This window comes from Xyrauchen texanus, chromosome 3 (assembly GCF_025860055.1).
Source record: "Xyrauchen texanus isolate HMW12.3.18 chromosome 3, RBS_HiC_50CHRs, whole genome shotgun sequence".
Taxonomy (NCBI): domain Eukaryota; kingdom Metazoa; phylum Chordata; class Actinopteri; order Cypriniformes; family Catostomidae; genus Xyrauchen; species Xyrauchen texanus.
Genome location: NC_068278.1, coordinates 7297957 through 7315053, shown reverse-complemented (window position 1 = coordinate 7315053; position 17097 = coordinate 7297957). Strand labels below are relative to the sequence as shown.

General features: G+C 37.3%; 1 protein-coding gene across 1 annotated transcript in view; it reads right to left on the bottom strand.

The window, feature by feature from the left end:
• LOC127625847 (neutral alpha-glucosidase AB-like) overlaps positions 1–17097 on the bottom strand; it is a 30440-nt gene that overhangs the window by 4194 nt on the left and 9149 nt on the right. The window contains exons 6-21 of the mRNA XM_052101262.1: positions 15491–15556; positions 13382–13448; positions 13041–13122; positions 12803–12899; positions 12002–12182; positions 10916–11036; positions 10157–10392; positions 7981–8107; positions 7731–7810; positions 7075–7215; positions 3778–3874; positions 3594–3695; positions 3007–3250; positions 1623–1687; positions 1460–1536; positions 1299–1373 (exon numbers count right to left, since the gene is read on the bottom strand). Of these exons, the coding sequence (XP_051957222.1) occupies positions 1299–1373; positions 1460–1536; positions 1623–1687; positions 3007–3250; positions 3594–3695; positions 3778–3874; positions 7075–7215; positions 7731–7810; positions 7981–8107; positions 10157–10392; positions 10916–11036; positions 12002–12182; positions 12803–12899; positions 13041–13122; positions 13382–13448; positions 15491–15556 (1858 nt within the window). The remainder of the gene's footprint in view (positions 1–1298; positions 1374–1459; positions 1537–1622; positions 1688–3006; positions 3251–3593; positions 3696–3777; positions 3875–7074; positions 7216–7730; positions 7811–7980; positions 8108–10156; positions 10393–10915; positions 11037–12001; positions 12183–12802; positions 12900–13040; positions 13123–13381; positions 13449–15490; positions 15557–17097) is intronic.

The following is a 17097-nucleotide window of genomic DNA, read 5'->3' as shown; positions in this document are numbered from 1 at the left end:
GAGAATGGGGATGCAGAGGAAGAGAGGTAGAGTAGTTGCTTGATAAAGATGACTGGACTGAAACAAACACAAAATAATGGGCCAAGTATGATCAAAAGGACTATATTTGGTTGACCACTATGTGGAGCTGTCCTAAAACTTCAGAGACCCTTATGTCACCTACTGTACTGTTTCATGTTAACAAGCAAAAGCATTGCCTAGATCTAGCTTTAGTTAATGTTTACCGGATTTATGGCCAACTATGTTAGCACATTAAAGATGCCATGCACAAGGGCTTCTGATTTTAACAAATCACAAACAACAAGGTTAAATTTTAAATATACCATCTACTCGGCTTCCTGCAACAATAAAAACATGCAGCTTTGAAATACATGTTCTTTGAAGTAAGCCAAAGTCAGCATGTGATGTGTTGATCTTCTTTTGGTCACACGTCTTGTCATCATCCAGATTCGAAGGTCAGAGTTCACAAAACTTCAACTTATAAATGCAGGAAACTAGAAGGTTTCTTCACATGAGCTTGTGTTTCCGGTTTCCCGTGAATGGTGCAAGAAGTGTAGTGTGACAGAAGATAAATTTGAGGCATTTCCTGAAGATCATTTCACCCACATTTCCCTCGAATTGGACAAATTTTGTAGTAATATATATATAAACATTAAGATGGTGGAATGATGAAAATTACTTTTGTAAAGTTGTGGACAATCTAATCAGCCAGTAAACGAATCTACCAGGTTCACTAAACTCAGCATGACTCAAGGAATCAAATTATGATTCACTTTCATAGACCAAAGATTTTTGGTTTAGTTGGGGAGAAAGTTATAACCAGAAAAGTGCCACTCTGGGCACTTGGTGGTACTAGAGGGTTTAATACGCCAACCCTAAAATTATTCAAAAGTCATGATCAGACCCTCTTCAATTAGTCTGCCAACTTTTTACCATGTGGTTTTAAGGCTGCCATCAATTAACATCCAGCCAGAAGTAGAAAAAAGTACAATTGATGCCTAGACACTCTCACTGCTCAATGCCTAATTCATGCAAAAATGTATGCATCTACTCGTTCTTAATATTTTTTTAACTCCCCATTCTCTTTCCATTGTCTCACCAACATCTCTATAATAGTTTGTATTTTTCTGAGAAATTCTGGAATTCTGAATCAAAACATGTCATGTTCCTGTACCTCTAGGATGAATCACTTTTGTCGTAGTATTCCTCAAATGTAAGTCTCGTTGAATAAAAGCATTGCATAGATGAACCTTACAAAAACAAATGTAAAGTCAAAAACTGAAAATGTGTGGACTTACTGAGCTCATGGTGACAGGAATATAGAGACTCTGAGACCCATCATGTTTCTGGAATGTGTGAACATCGTACCAAACCTACAAAAGCAACCCAGATGAAGAGTTTGAGACTTCAGAGAGGATTCCATTCAGAAAGATTAAAGTTTTGGCAAATACCACGTTACCTCGCCCTTCCCAGGCAGGTAGGCAGTGACACCTGTAGCCCCCTCATCAGTAACAGGGTGCACCAGCAAATCCTTCCCTAAGTCATGGAGAAAATAACCCATGTTAGCGTGCTCTGCCACAACATTTATTTGGGGTAATTGCAATTCATGTTTAAAAACTCACCAAGCAAGTACTCATTCTCAATTGAGAAAGTAGCAACATCCTCAGGATACTCCACCCATAAAGGTCTATGAGGAGAATAATGGATAGAGAGAATCAATAATACAATCCTTTCATTTAAAAGTGCAGTGTGCAATTTCTGCACCACTAGCATCACCAAACAGAGCTGCAAAAATAACAGGTTTTGAGAATACTCCAAACTTTTGCCATTTTTCTGACAACCAGATAGTCCCACCCAACACAAACGACATTGCTTGATCCAATGTTGTCATGTTGGGTTGGTCAAGATGCTCAAACAAAGAGCAATGTTTGAAAGCACTGAAGAGCCACGATGTTTATAATTTCCAGGGATATCAACCAATGAATGGCTTACTTATAGTTGCCTTTGCATAAGAAGGCGAGATTGGAGAAAGTATTTTAACATTGAAATAAATTACACACTTCACCTTTATCACTGTTTGAGAATCACAGTCTTCATAACCTTTCCTTATACCACATTATTTATGGGTTGTCTGCTGGTAAATCCAGCTAAAACAAGCTTCTAATGGTAGACGGTTTCACATGCTGGTCTAGATCAGCTGGACTGCTAGGCCAGAGGTCGACCTTATAGACCATCTTGGTCAATGGTATGCCACATTAGACCAGCAACAAACCTGGTACCAGTAATTAATTAATAAAGTAATTGTAGCAAACTACAGCTATGTTTCCAAGTTACAATTTGTGAATAAAGTTGCATTTCCATTCCATGTGTTTAAGAGAACAGAATCGTCGCTTCAGGGGAATTTGGTGTAAAATAGACATGAAAATGGAAGTTGAAGCCACTGTGGCTCTTTTATTAACTGTAATAAATTACTTTGGGTTTAGAGCACACTGATAAAATGCTCAGACGAACTTCATGTTTGCAAGTGTTCAGCATCAGATTATGTCCAGGAGCGAAAGCATGTCACGCATTACTGGGAGGCTATAGTAGCCATTAGCCATAGCCAATCATTTTGTTGACAAGCTTTGGCTCCGGCATTTCAGAATAACCGGAGTAATATTTCAGATAGTATGCGATGATCTTGATGAAATTCTCTCAGCGAATTATGTATTCACATGGCTTGAGGCTAAGTCACATGACTTTTTTGATGCCCATCTATATTCCTATTTAACTATGAATATACATTATTCCATAACTATGTTTTCATTGTAGTTTATGTGCATGTCGTCTTATCAAATAAAAATATATATGCACCACAAGCAAGTATATACATTTTTTATGCGCATTTTGAAAAACGTTTTGGTGTTTCCATACAGCATTTTTTATGTGATATCCCAAAATTTGCCATAAAAATAAGTGAATATAAACCCATCAATAAGTCAATCGTTTATCACTGTGCAGCCCCACCTCATAACAGGCTGTCCAGTGCGGTATGCATTGTAGAATAGCTGGTACCAATAAGGCAGGAGGGCATATCGCTGGCGCACAGCCTCCCGGATGAGTGCGGTGTTCTCTGGGCCAAACAGCCAGGGCTCCCTGCGGGGGTTGTCCAGGTGAGCGTGTGCACGGAAAAACGGCTGATAAGCTCCTGCCTGGTACCACCGCACCAAGAGCTCTGTGCTGGGATGCTTAAAGAAACCACCAACATCAGCTGATAAAGAGAAGGAGCAAGGTACTGAATGTAAGACCAAAGGAAAAATAGGACAGAACACAAGTTTCTCGCTCATTTCACTTTTTTCCGTAAAGCAGTCCTTGAAGTTAACTGGCAGAAAATCTAAAAATCCTGTTGACAACCTTGATTTAAATGTACTTTTGCTCAATTTTAAAGTAACATTAATGCAGAAGAAACAGATTCTGCAGCACTTTTCATGTGGGGATCAAGGCAGTGCTTTGCATCAAGTGGTGAGTTGACGCCCCGTCATGAGTCATGTGGAAGCACCTTTAATGTAGTTGTTTGTCAGTATAAACACATATTAGCAAGTCTGATTACTCACCTCCACAGAAAGAGATGCCCACTAAACTAAGACTCAAGCACATGGGGATGGAGATCTTCAGGTGACCCCATTCAGCTGCATTATCTCCTGTCCACACCGCACCTGAGCAACAGAGTGAGCAATTCAGCACTAAATGCTCTATTAAAAACATGCAAGGCCTGTCTGTTGTGAATGCATCTCTCACCGTAACGCTGTGACCCCGCAAAAAACGCTCGAGTTAGAACAAACGGTCTCTCCACTCCTCCTGAACGCTGAATCAGACCATCTGCAGTCGCCTTTTGCTAATAACACAGAAAGAATGTTAGGAGAGAAAGGCCACTTTTCACCACAACTTCTTTCTAGCTACTAGCTTCTCCTTTTCCATCTCTATTATTAGACACAATCCATTTATTATATTAGTGCTGTCAACAGGGCTGAAAAACATTTATTTCAGAATTTATTTCAGGTAAGGGGAAAAAAGCTACATCTGACTTTTAAATCAACATTGTCTCTTATGTCCCCAAGAGGATCAATATAAGCCAATCAGGGATGCGTTTCTGAAAAGCATTGCAAGCTTAAGTTGATTGTAGAGACCATTGATGCCTTTAGTACGGTGGCCGAGAGAGCTCAACGTGCTGCAACCTAAAGAAGACGCATGCAAATAGAAAAAAACGCATGCAAATAGAAAAACACCCGCAAATTAAGAAAACATCTTCATCAGTTTCACAACACACGTGTGCTCCAAATACTCACAACACAACCAAATACAGAAACGCGCTGCAAAAGCTCACAACACAACCAAATACAGAAACGCGCTGCAAAACTTCACAACACAACCAAATATAGAAACGCGCTACAAGTAATACAGACCACAACGGAAATGTTTCCGGGGGAACCAAATAAGTGACGAACCCGGCTGGGACGTGCTTATTGCACGTGAGCATCCCTATGCCCTACTCCCTTCGAAGGGCAGACGGCAGAGCTCTTCAAGTGGGACTTTTGGAGTGAGCATGGCACTAGTGTGCCATTTATGTAGCCGTTTGGAACGCACTTGATGAAGCAAGCAATGAAAGACAACTTCCAACGTAATTATTTTCACCTGGGATGTTCCCATGACAACGCAGCACGTTGTCCTTCAGCTAAATAGCTGTTCTGAGGACAGAAATATAATGCTGTTAACATAACCGTTGCAAATAAATTTATTTTTACTTTACAAAAAAACTGTTAAAATATGCGTTTTATATATCCGTTAAATATCTGTGTGTCAGTGTCTCAACTTTAAAACACTGGACCCTACATTATCTACACCTTCTTATGAAACTTTTCTTTATGAAAATTTAAACATAACATGAAACAATTTGTATAGTGTAACTCAGAGCCATGGAGAGAATGGCTCTGGTGTAACTGATGTAAAGATTAATATATTTTCTTCATGTTCTTCTTCTCTATCTTTTTTATTTATTTTAGTTTTCAGCTCATTGTTCTTTTCTCATTTCTGATGACATTAAACATATTGTTAATACATTTTGTATATTGTATACAAGTTGTATGTCATAAAAAATGAATCTCTGTATATTTTGCGGGAAAAAAAGTTAAAATAAATAAAATAAAATAAAGTAGAATTTTGAGCTGTAAGCAAAGAGTAGAACAACTATAAAAAAGTATAATATTACAATATAATATTATAATATTATTTCTATATACAATATATTACAATATTATTTTAATATTATAGTTTATTTATATAAAAAAAAAAATATATATATATAGGCTTTCACTTCTTGTCAATATCAGTTCTTTGCTGTAAGCATGTCCCAGCCGGGTTCGTCACTTATTTGGTTCCCCCGGAAACATTTCCGTTGTGGTCTGTGTTACTTGCAGCCACTGATCTATATATATAAATCAGTGCTTGCAGCGCGTTTCTATATTTGGTTGTGTTGTGAAGTTTTGCAGCGCGTTTCTGTATTTGGTTGTGTTGTGAGTATTTGGAGCACACGTGTGCTGTGAAACTGATGAAGATGTTGCTGGTGTTTTTTTCTATTTGCATGCGTTTTTTTCTATTTGCATGCATCTTCTTTAGGTTGCAGCACGTTGAGCTCTCTCGGCCACCGTACTTTAGGGTAACACTGCCCAGCATTGTGCTATAGCAATTGTTTATTGCAGAGAACATATATCTGGTTGTTAACAAATGAGCAAAATATTTAACCATTTCATATTCTCACATCTTAATTTAAAAGTAGTATGAGAAAAGAAACAATTCAGTAGACGGTCCTATATTAACTCAGTGTTGCACAGTAGCCTATACCGGTGCCACAGTACTACCACGAACTCAAGCTTTGTAATACTGGAGGTATCAGTGTTTTTCATTAAATACAGTTGTATTGTATGTACTTACTTAATGCTTTTAAAAGCGAGATGCTGATAAGAGAACATGACATGGCCAAGATTGCCAAAGACTTCCACCTCTGAGAGCCGTTCAGTCCGGACAAGGCCATCTTTTTTTATATATGCCTGTCTAGCACATGCTTCTTTGACCGTTGCGCTGTCTGGCTGTTTTTTTAGACGTCTCATGCAGGACCACTGCATTTTTTAGACACTGTGTTAATTTAAAAGCAACATTTTAAACACGTTTCGAGACATCTGTGTTCTGTTTTATTCGTTGCTTTGTGTCTGTTTTAGCCTAAGAATGCGATCAGTATGAATTGCCTGTAATGCTGCCGTCAAACTAGGATTTTTCAGGTGTGAGCTTCACTTACATAATCACCAGCCAGGTGGTGGGAGAAGAAGCGCACATTAGTATCTGACAATGGGAGGTTGTTAATCACTTGACTGTTGAGAAATACTAGGTTTTAATAATGAATTTAATAGAAGCCAGTGTGTTACAGTCGTCCCGTTACAACTGCCCTCCAACCATAAAAGTAGTCCAAAATTTGTGTTCACGATATACTGAGAACATTGAGCAATCTTTTACTCACCTGCTTCTCATTTGTCTTTATTCAACTTTAGTGCAAGTGCTCAACTTCCTACTTGCCAAAGAAGTAGCACTGAGCACAGACATGTCAGTTTCAGTGGAAAAAAAAATAAAAAATGATGTGTGATAACGAATGTCTATTAGTTCCAACATGTTTACATGAAAACTCTTGCAGTCAAGCTGTATAAAGGATCTGTGCGGACATCCTTATAAATTAAGTTATAGTCTTGCATCGTTAGCTTTTTTTGAGTTAGCATTTGAGTAAAATAGAAATAATCGAGTTCGCATTGACCAAATTACGTTTTTCTTCTCACTCCCTTGATCTGAGTGGTGCACAATCTCTCTCTTTCCCCTAAAACGTTATTGTGAGAAATATTCGAGTATTGATACAATATATCTTGAGGTAAAATATAGTTTTTGTTTGTTCCACCTCTAGTTTAAAGTGAAATAAGGACGAGATTATGATAACAGAATTTCATTTTTGAGCTAAATATCCCTTTAATAAATCAGAAAAGGGAAATGGTCTCTTACCACATAGAGGCCATAAAGATTGTGAACATCCCTGTGCTCCCATACACCATGAAGAGCATCTTTGTGCATGGTCACCTCAGGCCCATTAAACACAGACGGCTCATTCATGTCATTCCAGATGTACTGATTGTCCATGGATCCCTGGACAGAGACGAAAAACAATGTAAAGGAGGAAGAGACAAACAGAATAGGGGAGAAAGGTCAGGGTTCTGAGTGGTTTTAGCACATTGCTATATGGTTGCTAGGGGGTTCTGGGTGGTTGCTTACAGGCTGAAATCAAAAGAGCCCATCCGCAAGTCTTTATGATATTCTGGGCTCTATATACTGTATGGCTTGGGTCCCTCCTTCAATGCAAGTCTATGGTTATTTTTTAACCTGTCTCATCGTACATTAGGAAAACATTCAGCTCACTTCTCTTCAAAAAGCCACTTGATTTGAGGTATTGTTAATTGCATGAAGGATGGGTTCCATGTCAAAGTTTACTACTTCAGGTTAGGTTTATACAAATTCTTATAAGCAATAGCGACACTTGCTTTAGCAACACAACTACTTATGTTTAAAATAAATTAAATTACCAATTTTAAAGACTTCATTGTAAAATATCTTATAAAATGTCAGAAAGTGTAGCAGGTCTTGAAGTTCAGAGATGCCCTCACCTCATACTGGTCATAGGCAAACATGCTGGACCACCACACTCTCATCTCAGGGTTAGTGAAGTCAGGATAGCCAGAATTACCTTTACCAAAGAAAGAAAAAGTAAGTGAAACCGTAGACAATTTTCCACAATAAACCTAGTAAAAAGTAGTACATTACATATTTACTGTAGAAGTCGTTTTCTATTTAATACTATTCCAAACATAGCTATTCAATTTAACTATGATAAATAACTGAATATTTGCTACACACCTGGCCAGCACCAGCCTTCATAGTCTCCTCCATCTTTGTTCTTGACATAGAAGTTTTTCGAGCTAATCTCATTGTGAATCTTGTAGCCACTGTCCACCTTAATGTGAGGATCCACAATGGCCACTAGCTGGAGGACAAAAACAATATTACATGACTTTTATCAGAGATGATTTGAAAGAGAGTTAAAATAGAGTTTTATTGTCTCTGATTTAAACTTAAGTGGCAAAAACGCTGAATCAAACCAAACTGTCGGTTTCAATGAATCGATTCAAAACTCGAATTAATTTGCATCATCAATCAAAAGTCTGTGAACATGCCTTGATTATTATACTGTATTTTAGCATTAAAGGGATCATGAAATGCTCTTTTTTTTTATATATAGTTTTATTTTCTTCCCTGAGGTCCACTGATAATGTTATTAAGGATTTTTGCACCAAAACAGTCACAATTTAGTAATATATGATCATTTTCCACATAGTCTCTGGTCCTCTGTCTGAAACACTCGGTTTTGGCATAAGCACCTCCTTAAAACTTCAGCGTAAACGTCCACTGTTCTGATTGGCTAACAGCATACAGGCTCTCAATATAGTCACATATATTTAAAACTCATTCGGAAGAGAATGAACAAAAAGGGTCGACCAATATGTTTCTTTCAGGGCCGATACGGATTATTTGTAATAAGAGATCGATAACCAATATTTGGGGCCGATATACATTTGCAGGAAAAATTTACATTTTAAAATCAACAGTCAAAAATTCTCTTAAGAACTGGGCAAGAATGAGGATATTGCTGCCCGAAGACAATCAAAGCAGTGGACTATGGGTGATCTTCTATCATCATAGGAAAGATACTGTATGGTGTAACCCCTGAAAGAAAATGTATGTAAATGTCTTACTATTTTCCTTAAAATGGAAATCTACAAAAAACAAACAAACTATGTACATCTAATAGTGCAGTTTAAAAAAACGTTTGCTACAGTTAAGTATAAATGGACTGACTATCAAATAGAAAGGTTTTTCATCATAAGCAGAGAACTAGTAATTACAAAGTTTTGGTTGTCTTGCTTCCATGCCAAAGATGATGTTATCTCTGATTCATTTTCACAAAATGTAAACAAATCTCTGTTTATTATCAATAGGCTCAAAACATGTTGATTAATAAAGCTAATGTTAGATAGGAAAAAAATAGTTCGAAAAATTATATCGGATCCGATTATCTGCCATGCCGATAATCAGTCAACCCTTAGAACAAACCCACAATATTATAAAACTACATTTCAGGATTTAAACTTAATACACATTGCATCAGAATATATTAAACTCTTCATCTCAAGCTCAACTGTTAACACTAAACATATAAAAACGGTCAAAGACTAGCTCATGCTTTCATACATCAACATTTAAAAATAGCGCAGATGGGAGAAAGAATGCGTCCATGACGTGTCTGTGCTCAAAACATCAAGAGGCAGAGCAACTGAATGAAACCAAATGGAGACTCCTCTTCAGAGTTGTAACTTGATACTGCATCTTTTAAAAGCAGCACAAGATATGCATCAAGCAGTCAAAGAATATATACAATTTCAAATAAATACTCAGCATGAATATATACAAAAATAATTCTAAATAGTCCAGATTGGTCCCCTTTGGTGTTTAGGAATAGTGAGGCCATAGTAGGCCTATGTCCTGCTCTTTCTCCGAGTACGAACAGAGCGCCAGTGGGTGGGGCCAAGGGTGTGATGATTTTAAGTAGGCATTGATGTTTTATTGCTGTAGAGACGGTCATGAATTAATGGCCACCTAGTGACGTAGAACAGTCGTGGAAGTAGAGGACGAGGCGTTTTTGCAGCTTGGTTTCAATAAATGCTTTTATTGCAATGGGGATTATGTTTTGAGTTCTGAAATGTACAGTATGTTTTTATAGTAGAAAGACCTCTTATATGTCAAAATATCAAGGATAATTTGATTCCTCATGACATGACCCCTTTAAACATTTTGAATCTACTTGGCTACAATGGCTGTTTTGTTGAAAATAATAGTTCCTGTGATTGAAATAGATTAATTAATAACCCTTTAATCATGAACATCAAGATATACTGTATATTCAATATCATCAAAAGGCTTTTTTGCTTATACCGTGCAGCCCTAACTTCAGTCACAGAAATACACAAACACACACCTTGCGTTTCTTGTCCATCAAGCCCTGCAGCATGTCTTTGGGCTGGGGGAACATGATGGGGTCCCAAGTGAAGTAGCGCTTTCCATCTGTGTGCTCAATGTCCAGCCAGATGAAGTCATAGGGAATGTCATGCTCATCAAAACCCTGATCAACAGCCTTCACATCCTCCTGATCATTATAGTTCCAGCGACACTGATGGTACGCCAGTGTTGAGAGTGGAGGGAATGACTGAGTGCCTAAAGAAAAATGTTAAAATACTCCAGGTTATTTTCCACCTAATGTCTACATACCACATGTGACCGCGTAGCTCGCAATACTCACTTGTGCTTGCACATATTCAAACTTGGCACGTAAACACGAATTGCAAAAATTTGGCATCAATGACATCAAAATCTATTTTTTATTTAATTTCTCCAAACTGTTCACATCTTGACAGGCCAATATATGCAGAGATCCGAATGAGATTTGAAAGCAACATATAATTTAGTATTCCTCACACAAAGACACATGAAAATCCTTCAAAAACAACTAATTCTGTTTTCCACTGAAGAAAGTCAAAGGTGTTTGGGACAACATGAGGGTAGGTGAATGAAAACAGAACTCTTAATTTCTGGTTAAACTATCATTTCTGTTAAAGTGTATTTAAGATGTAAATACCCTTTAACAGAAATGATGTTGGTTATTTTAATCAAAAAGTTATTTGAGTAAATAACTAATTCAGTATGAAATATGGCATAGGGCAATTGTCTGTATATGTACCTGTAAGTGAAGCATATTGAGTGAAAACATCAGTAGGTTTGGGTCCCAACATGATAAAGACATCAATAATGCCACTCTCAGAGATCCAGCGTACATCAGTCTGAGGAGCTTCACTGGATCCCTGCACAAAGTCCATCATTTTGTCAAACATATGAGCACATCCATTTCAATGAATTTAAATGAAGATTGCACTGATAAAATTACATTTTTACATCATTTACTTAATGGCACATAATTAATGTCCACTAGTAAGTAATGGCTGATAACACGTCAACAACTAATACTGTTTTGCCTTTGCTCTTCTTAAAACAAAGCTCACAATCCTTTTGAAGTAAAGTTACAATCTAAAATTGTATTTGCTACAAGTGAAATCAGGCAACAGAACATTATAATGTATTGTACAGTAAAAAAGAAGAATAACAATTGAATGCTTTTGAAACCTGGTATAGAAAGACAGAAAGATACAGGACAAAGACGATGGACAAAAGACAGACAGATGGAAAAAAGAAAGACAAAAAAAACAGAATGAAAGAAAGAAAAAACAGAACGAAAGACAGACAGAAAAATAGAAAGAATGAAAAAAGAAAGACAGTGAAAAAGACTGACAGAAAGAAAGACAGACAGATAGACAGGCAGAAAGAAAGAAGGAAAGACAGAACAAAAGACAGAATGACAGACAGACAGAAACATAACAAAAGAGAGAAAGAAAGAGTCAGAAAGAAAGACAGCTAGAGAGAGAGATAGAAAAACAGACAGACAGGTGTAAAGAAAGAATGAACAACAGAATGAAAGGCAGAAAGAAACGAAGACAGACAGACAGACTGGCGAAAAGAAAGAAGGACAGAACGACAAACAGAAAAAACAAAAGGCAGGATGAAAATGTAAAACAGAAAGAAAGACAGAGAAAAAGACCATCAGAAAGAAAGAAAGACAGACAGGCAGAAAGAAAGACAGACAGACAGAAAGAACAAAAGAAAAACAGATGAACAGATACAGACAGATAGAAAGACAGTACAAAAGAACAAAAAGAAGGAAAGACAGAATAACAGACAGACAGAAAGAAATAAAGATGTTTCTCACTCTCACCATTCCTGCAGTATTTGAGCTGATGTCCACCCATGTCTCTGCTGCATTAAGCCAGAAGATGCCCATAGTGCGCTCAGTACTGTGAGATATGAGCACAGGAACTGACCCATACAGAGCCATTAGATTGTGCAGCTCATACTGGAAAACATCCAAGTTGTAAAGCCGATACGGGTCTGACCCACTGAGAAAAAACAACAGGACAAACATATTATTTTGTCCCAAACGGATGTTTAATGCTATCAAAGTTAATGAACATGTTATTAAAAAATATACAAATTTTAAGATTTTGGGATTTTGGGGGGCCTGGGTAGCTCAGTGAGTAAAGACGCTGACTACCACCCCTGGAGTCATGAGTTAGAATCCAGGGCGTGCTGAGTGACTCCAGCCAGGTCTCCTAAGCAATCAATTTGGCCTGGTTGCTAGGGAGGGTAGAGTCACATGCGGTAACCTCCTCGTGGTCACTATAATGTGGTTCTCGCTCTTGGTGAGGCACGTGGTGAGTTGTGTGGATGCCGTGGAGAATAGCGTGAAGCATCCACACACGCCATGTCTCCGTGGTAACGCACTCAACAAGCTTCATGATGCGTGAATTCACTGTTTCAGACGCAGAGGCAACTGAGATTCATCCTCCGCAACCTGGATTGAGGGAGGATGTCACTACGAGGACTTAGAGTGCATTGGGGATTGGGCATTCCAAATTGGGGAGAAAGGGGAGAAAAAAAAAAAAAATCAACAACAAAAAAAAAGATTTCTAAGATTGAAAAATCATGTGTGGTGCATCACACTGATGTAAGAACTCACTCTGTGTTTTTTAGTTTGAGGGTGTCCGCATGTTCTGGAATGCCGTAGACATGTTCCACCCGAGGTAGGGAAAAATCTAAACTAATAGATGTTGGACCTGAATTGGAATGACAATGAAAAAAAAAGATTAAATAAACCTAAACAAAGAGGCAAACAATGAAACCGTGTTCATCTCCCCAATATTTTATTGAGTATAATGTAGTCTAAAGGGGGAAGATTCAACCAAGTCTCACTCTACCATTGGGCTTTGAATCACTGTGCGATTTAAATGTTTCCTCCCACATGCCAGGCTTATCCTCTTCTTCTTTTATCTGTCCATCCTAAAGACAAGCAAACGGGTGATGTTTATCTAATAAAGGAATACAGATTTGAATTGGAATTCTAATATAATGTATACTCTTCAATATCTGAGCTAATCTCTTAACTCACACTGTGTTAGTGTACCAAGATTTTCTGAACAATCATTTACCAGCCAAAGAGCTCAAAGATCATCAAACTAGACCTTAAAATGGAAAATCAAAACAGATACTATCTAGACTGTTAAATGAGTATAACAACAGGGTTATTAAAACCACACACCTTCTCTTCCGCTCGTTGCTCCACATTCTTCTGCACTGCATCTTGCTCTGAATCGGATTCACTTTTACTGCAAAACAGAAAAAATTTCTCTCCAATGCTTGTCTGAACAACTAACATAAGTATAACGATAACAACAAGCATTGGGGTCCGCATACAGGAATTTGGGAGAAAATGACCACAGTTAACATATTTTGAAGTGCTGTTCTACAACAATTCAGACAATCTAACAAAACAAAAATCTTCTAAATTACGTGTGACTTTAAAGATCCCCTCCAGTGAAAATCAAGTTTTTAACCTTGTTTACATGTCCATATGTTGTTTTTTATATGCTAGAAGACATATCAAGAGTGATATCAGCAGTTAACGCCATGGCTGATCATTTTCGCCTTGGAACTGCAGTGTACCAAAGACGATCTCAAAAACACAGATTCAGACAGACAGGGTTTCATACGTCACAATCCTAAGGAACCAATCCTGTAAACTTGGTGGGGCTTTCCATATCAGTAGCATACGCTACGGCGAAGCAAGGGGTATCAGGAGAAGCCAGGTGGAGCAACATATTGGTATTTTGCAAGGCATTTTCTGTTTTCGGATGCAAAGTTGCGAAAGGACAAATGGTGAGCCTTCATGTACTACCAAAGATCTGAAAATCTGAGATAAATGGGTGCAGTTTATTTAGAAAAATCATACGGCCCCCTTTCAGAGAAAACTCGGGTTTGCAGTAGTCCTTTTCCAGAAAACTGTTTTGAAAATGTTACCCAAAAACAGATGGGTTTTGCCACTAAACTTATATTGAAGACCAACGCAGCTCCATCAATTTATCATGGGGACACAGCGAGCCTGAGCCTGAGGGGTGAGTGATGAGGCGGGACTAATTTTCATATTTATTGATCCGTGCATACTAAATGAGGCAAAGGTGTAGAGTTATATCTAGGCCATTTTAAGGCATGAAGGGATTATTTTCATGGAAAAATACGTTTAAATATGTAATTTTGATTACCGAATTTTGAGTTTTTAGGGGTTAAACCAGTGACTGGAGAGGGACTTTAAGAGACATTGGATTCTAAGACAAAACAACTGATTTGGTTGGGTTGTTGGTTAAAAATGGCAAACACGAAAATATTCAGAATATTAATATTCAGAATGTATTATCTCTATGTATAGGATTATACACAATGTCCAGTAAAAGTATTTTTTGGAGAAGAAAATATTATTTTCAAATAGTTCATTTCTGTTTTTACAAAGCTAATAGCTATTCCACCTTAATCAATGCAAAACTAGCAGCAAACAGTGATCAGGCTGTCTTGTTAATTCTATATTTATATAAATAATGTGCCAACATTTTTGTTTACATTGGTTCCATTGGTGGGATCGGTAAACTACTCATTTACAGATAACACTTTAGTTACCATCAAGAGTGTTTTAATATCACATAAAACAGGATGCCTGGGTAGCTCAGTGAGTAAAGACGCTGACTACCAGGGCATGCTGAGTGACTCCAGCCAAGTCTCCTAAGCAACCAAATTGGCCCGGTTGCTAGGGAGGGTAGAGTCATATGGGGTAACCTCCTTGTGGTGGAATCCACGCATCGGTGGGGTGCGTGGATGGCGCGAAGCCTCCACACGAGCTATGTCTCCACGGTAACATGCTCAACAAGCCACACGATAAGATGCGTGGGTTGACGGATTAAGAAGTGGAGGCAACTGAGATTCGTCCTCCGCCACCCGGATTGAGGCGAGTCACTACATGAGGACTTAAAACGCATTGAGAACTGGGCATTCCAAATTGGGGAGAAAAATCATATAAAACACACACTTGTAATATACTGAAGAATATGTTATATGAAATATGTAATACCTTTAGACAGAAAGATTAGGTTTATCATTAGTGTACTTTTATTAGAGAATTTGATAAAAAAATATATATATTATTCTTGGGATTTGCAGATATTAAAACTCTATTGACGCATAAAACTGAAACATTACTAATAAATATACACACATTAAGAACATTTAATAAAGAAACATTGTAAACCTGTGACTTTTAAGCTTAAGTGCACAATCAGGTGCATCCACACACACAGTTAAGAACTGGACAAAGGGATGTTACCTAGAGAAAATGCTCTTGAGCGAGTCCCACATGCTACCAACTGTGCTACTTATTTTATGAGAGATACTGCAGAGCGTGACAGAAGAGAGGGAAGAGGAAAGATGAGAAAAAGAGGGGAGGAAAATAGAAAGTGATGAGAATTCCAGTTAAAACATTTACATTATATCTGAATGAAATAATGTCTGACACTAATAAATGACCTGTTGTTGTTTAAAAGATACAAATCCCAGACCACAATATTTCAAATTAATGTGTCATTTGTTGTGCAAATATTCTCAATTTAACAAAATATCAGTCATTTCTAATACTAAATAAATGACATAACAATTATAAAGAATTTTCCCTTTCAACAACACAAAACAAGTACCATACCACAAAAAATATTCCAGAATTATTCAAGATTATATTCATATCATCCAATACATTTCACCAAAATGTTATAAAGAGCATGACAGTAGGATTCCAAAAGTAAAAATAAGATTCAAAATCTCCATAGTAAAGTTATACTAACGCATCATGTATAAACATTTCAAGACCCACATACGATAAGACCATATGTTGCTAAATAATGGTAAGCTTCTGTAAAACTTACAAGTCGATGTGATTTTGACTTAATTTTTAAAGCATTACTTTTAACCGCCAAATTCCTAGTGAAGTACTACATTACCCATAATCCTTAAGCAAGATCCACCAATCAGAGAAGTTGCTGTTACCATGGAAAAAGGAAGTGCAGCAAAAAGAGAGCAACGGTCCATAGGGATTACATAAAATCCTTCATAAAAGCCATGAACCAAACTAAGCAGCTTCAAGGTGAATCATGACTAGTGATGTTAATGAATATAATCATTTGGCCGATTAAGTTTATGGATTGTCGATTAATCAATTTCAGCACAAATGCATTTAAGAATCAAGAAGCACACAGAAAAAAGGGAAAGCTGCTCTATTGAAAACACTAAACCAGTACACTTGAAATCAACTTAATACATTTATGTTTAAGTTGAGAACAAAATTATATTTCATAAAGGCCAAGTGGTACTCAACACAGTCATCAAAAAGTGATGTCATTACATTGCTATGAAATGTTTAAATGGATTCAGACTTTTAGTGGATGGTGTTCACTTAACATGATTTTTACTGCTTACTCAATTAACTTTTTATAAATGAGCTAATGCAACACACTTTTTAGCATTTGGTCTAAACTTAATTTCACAATGTACAAAAATACCAATAATCGCATTTTTTAAAGTGTATGTTTTGAAGTGACATTTAGATAGTAGGCTACGTGCATACTTACTTTGGTGGCTGTTTCATGTTTTCACGTTTCCTTCTACGGTAAGGAATTTTTCTCAGATGCAATGTTGACATTGAGTGTGTTACATGCACATTCTTACACAGATTATGCTTAATAAGCGGACAACGTGTGTAAGGTCATAAAAGTCATAAGAATAAACCAGTAGACACGGGTAGATTTTTGCCCATTACGGCGATTTCATGTGGCATGTAAACACCTTTACCGGTGTTCTCATTGGCTTGTCCAATGAGCACATGTGTTGAGCGTTTCTCTCTTCACAGTTTCACATCAAAACCAGAGAATAACGTGATTATTT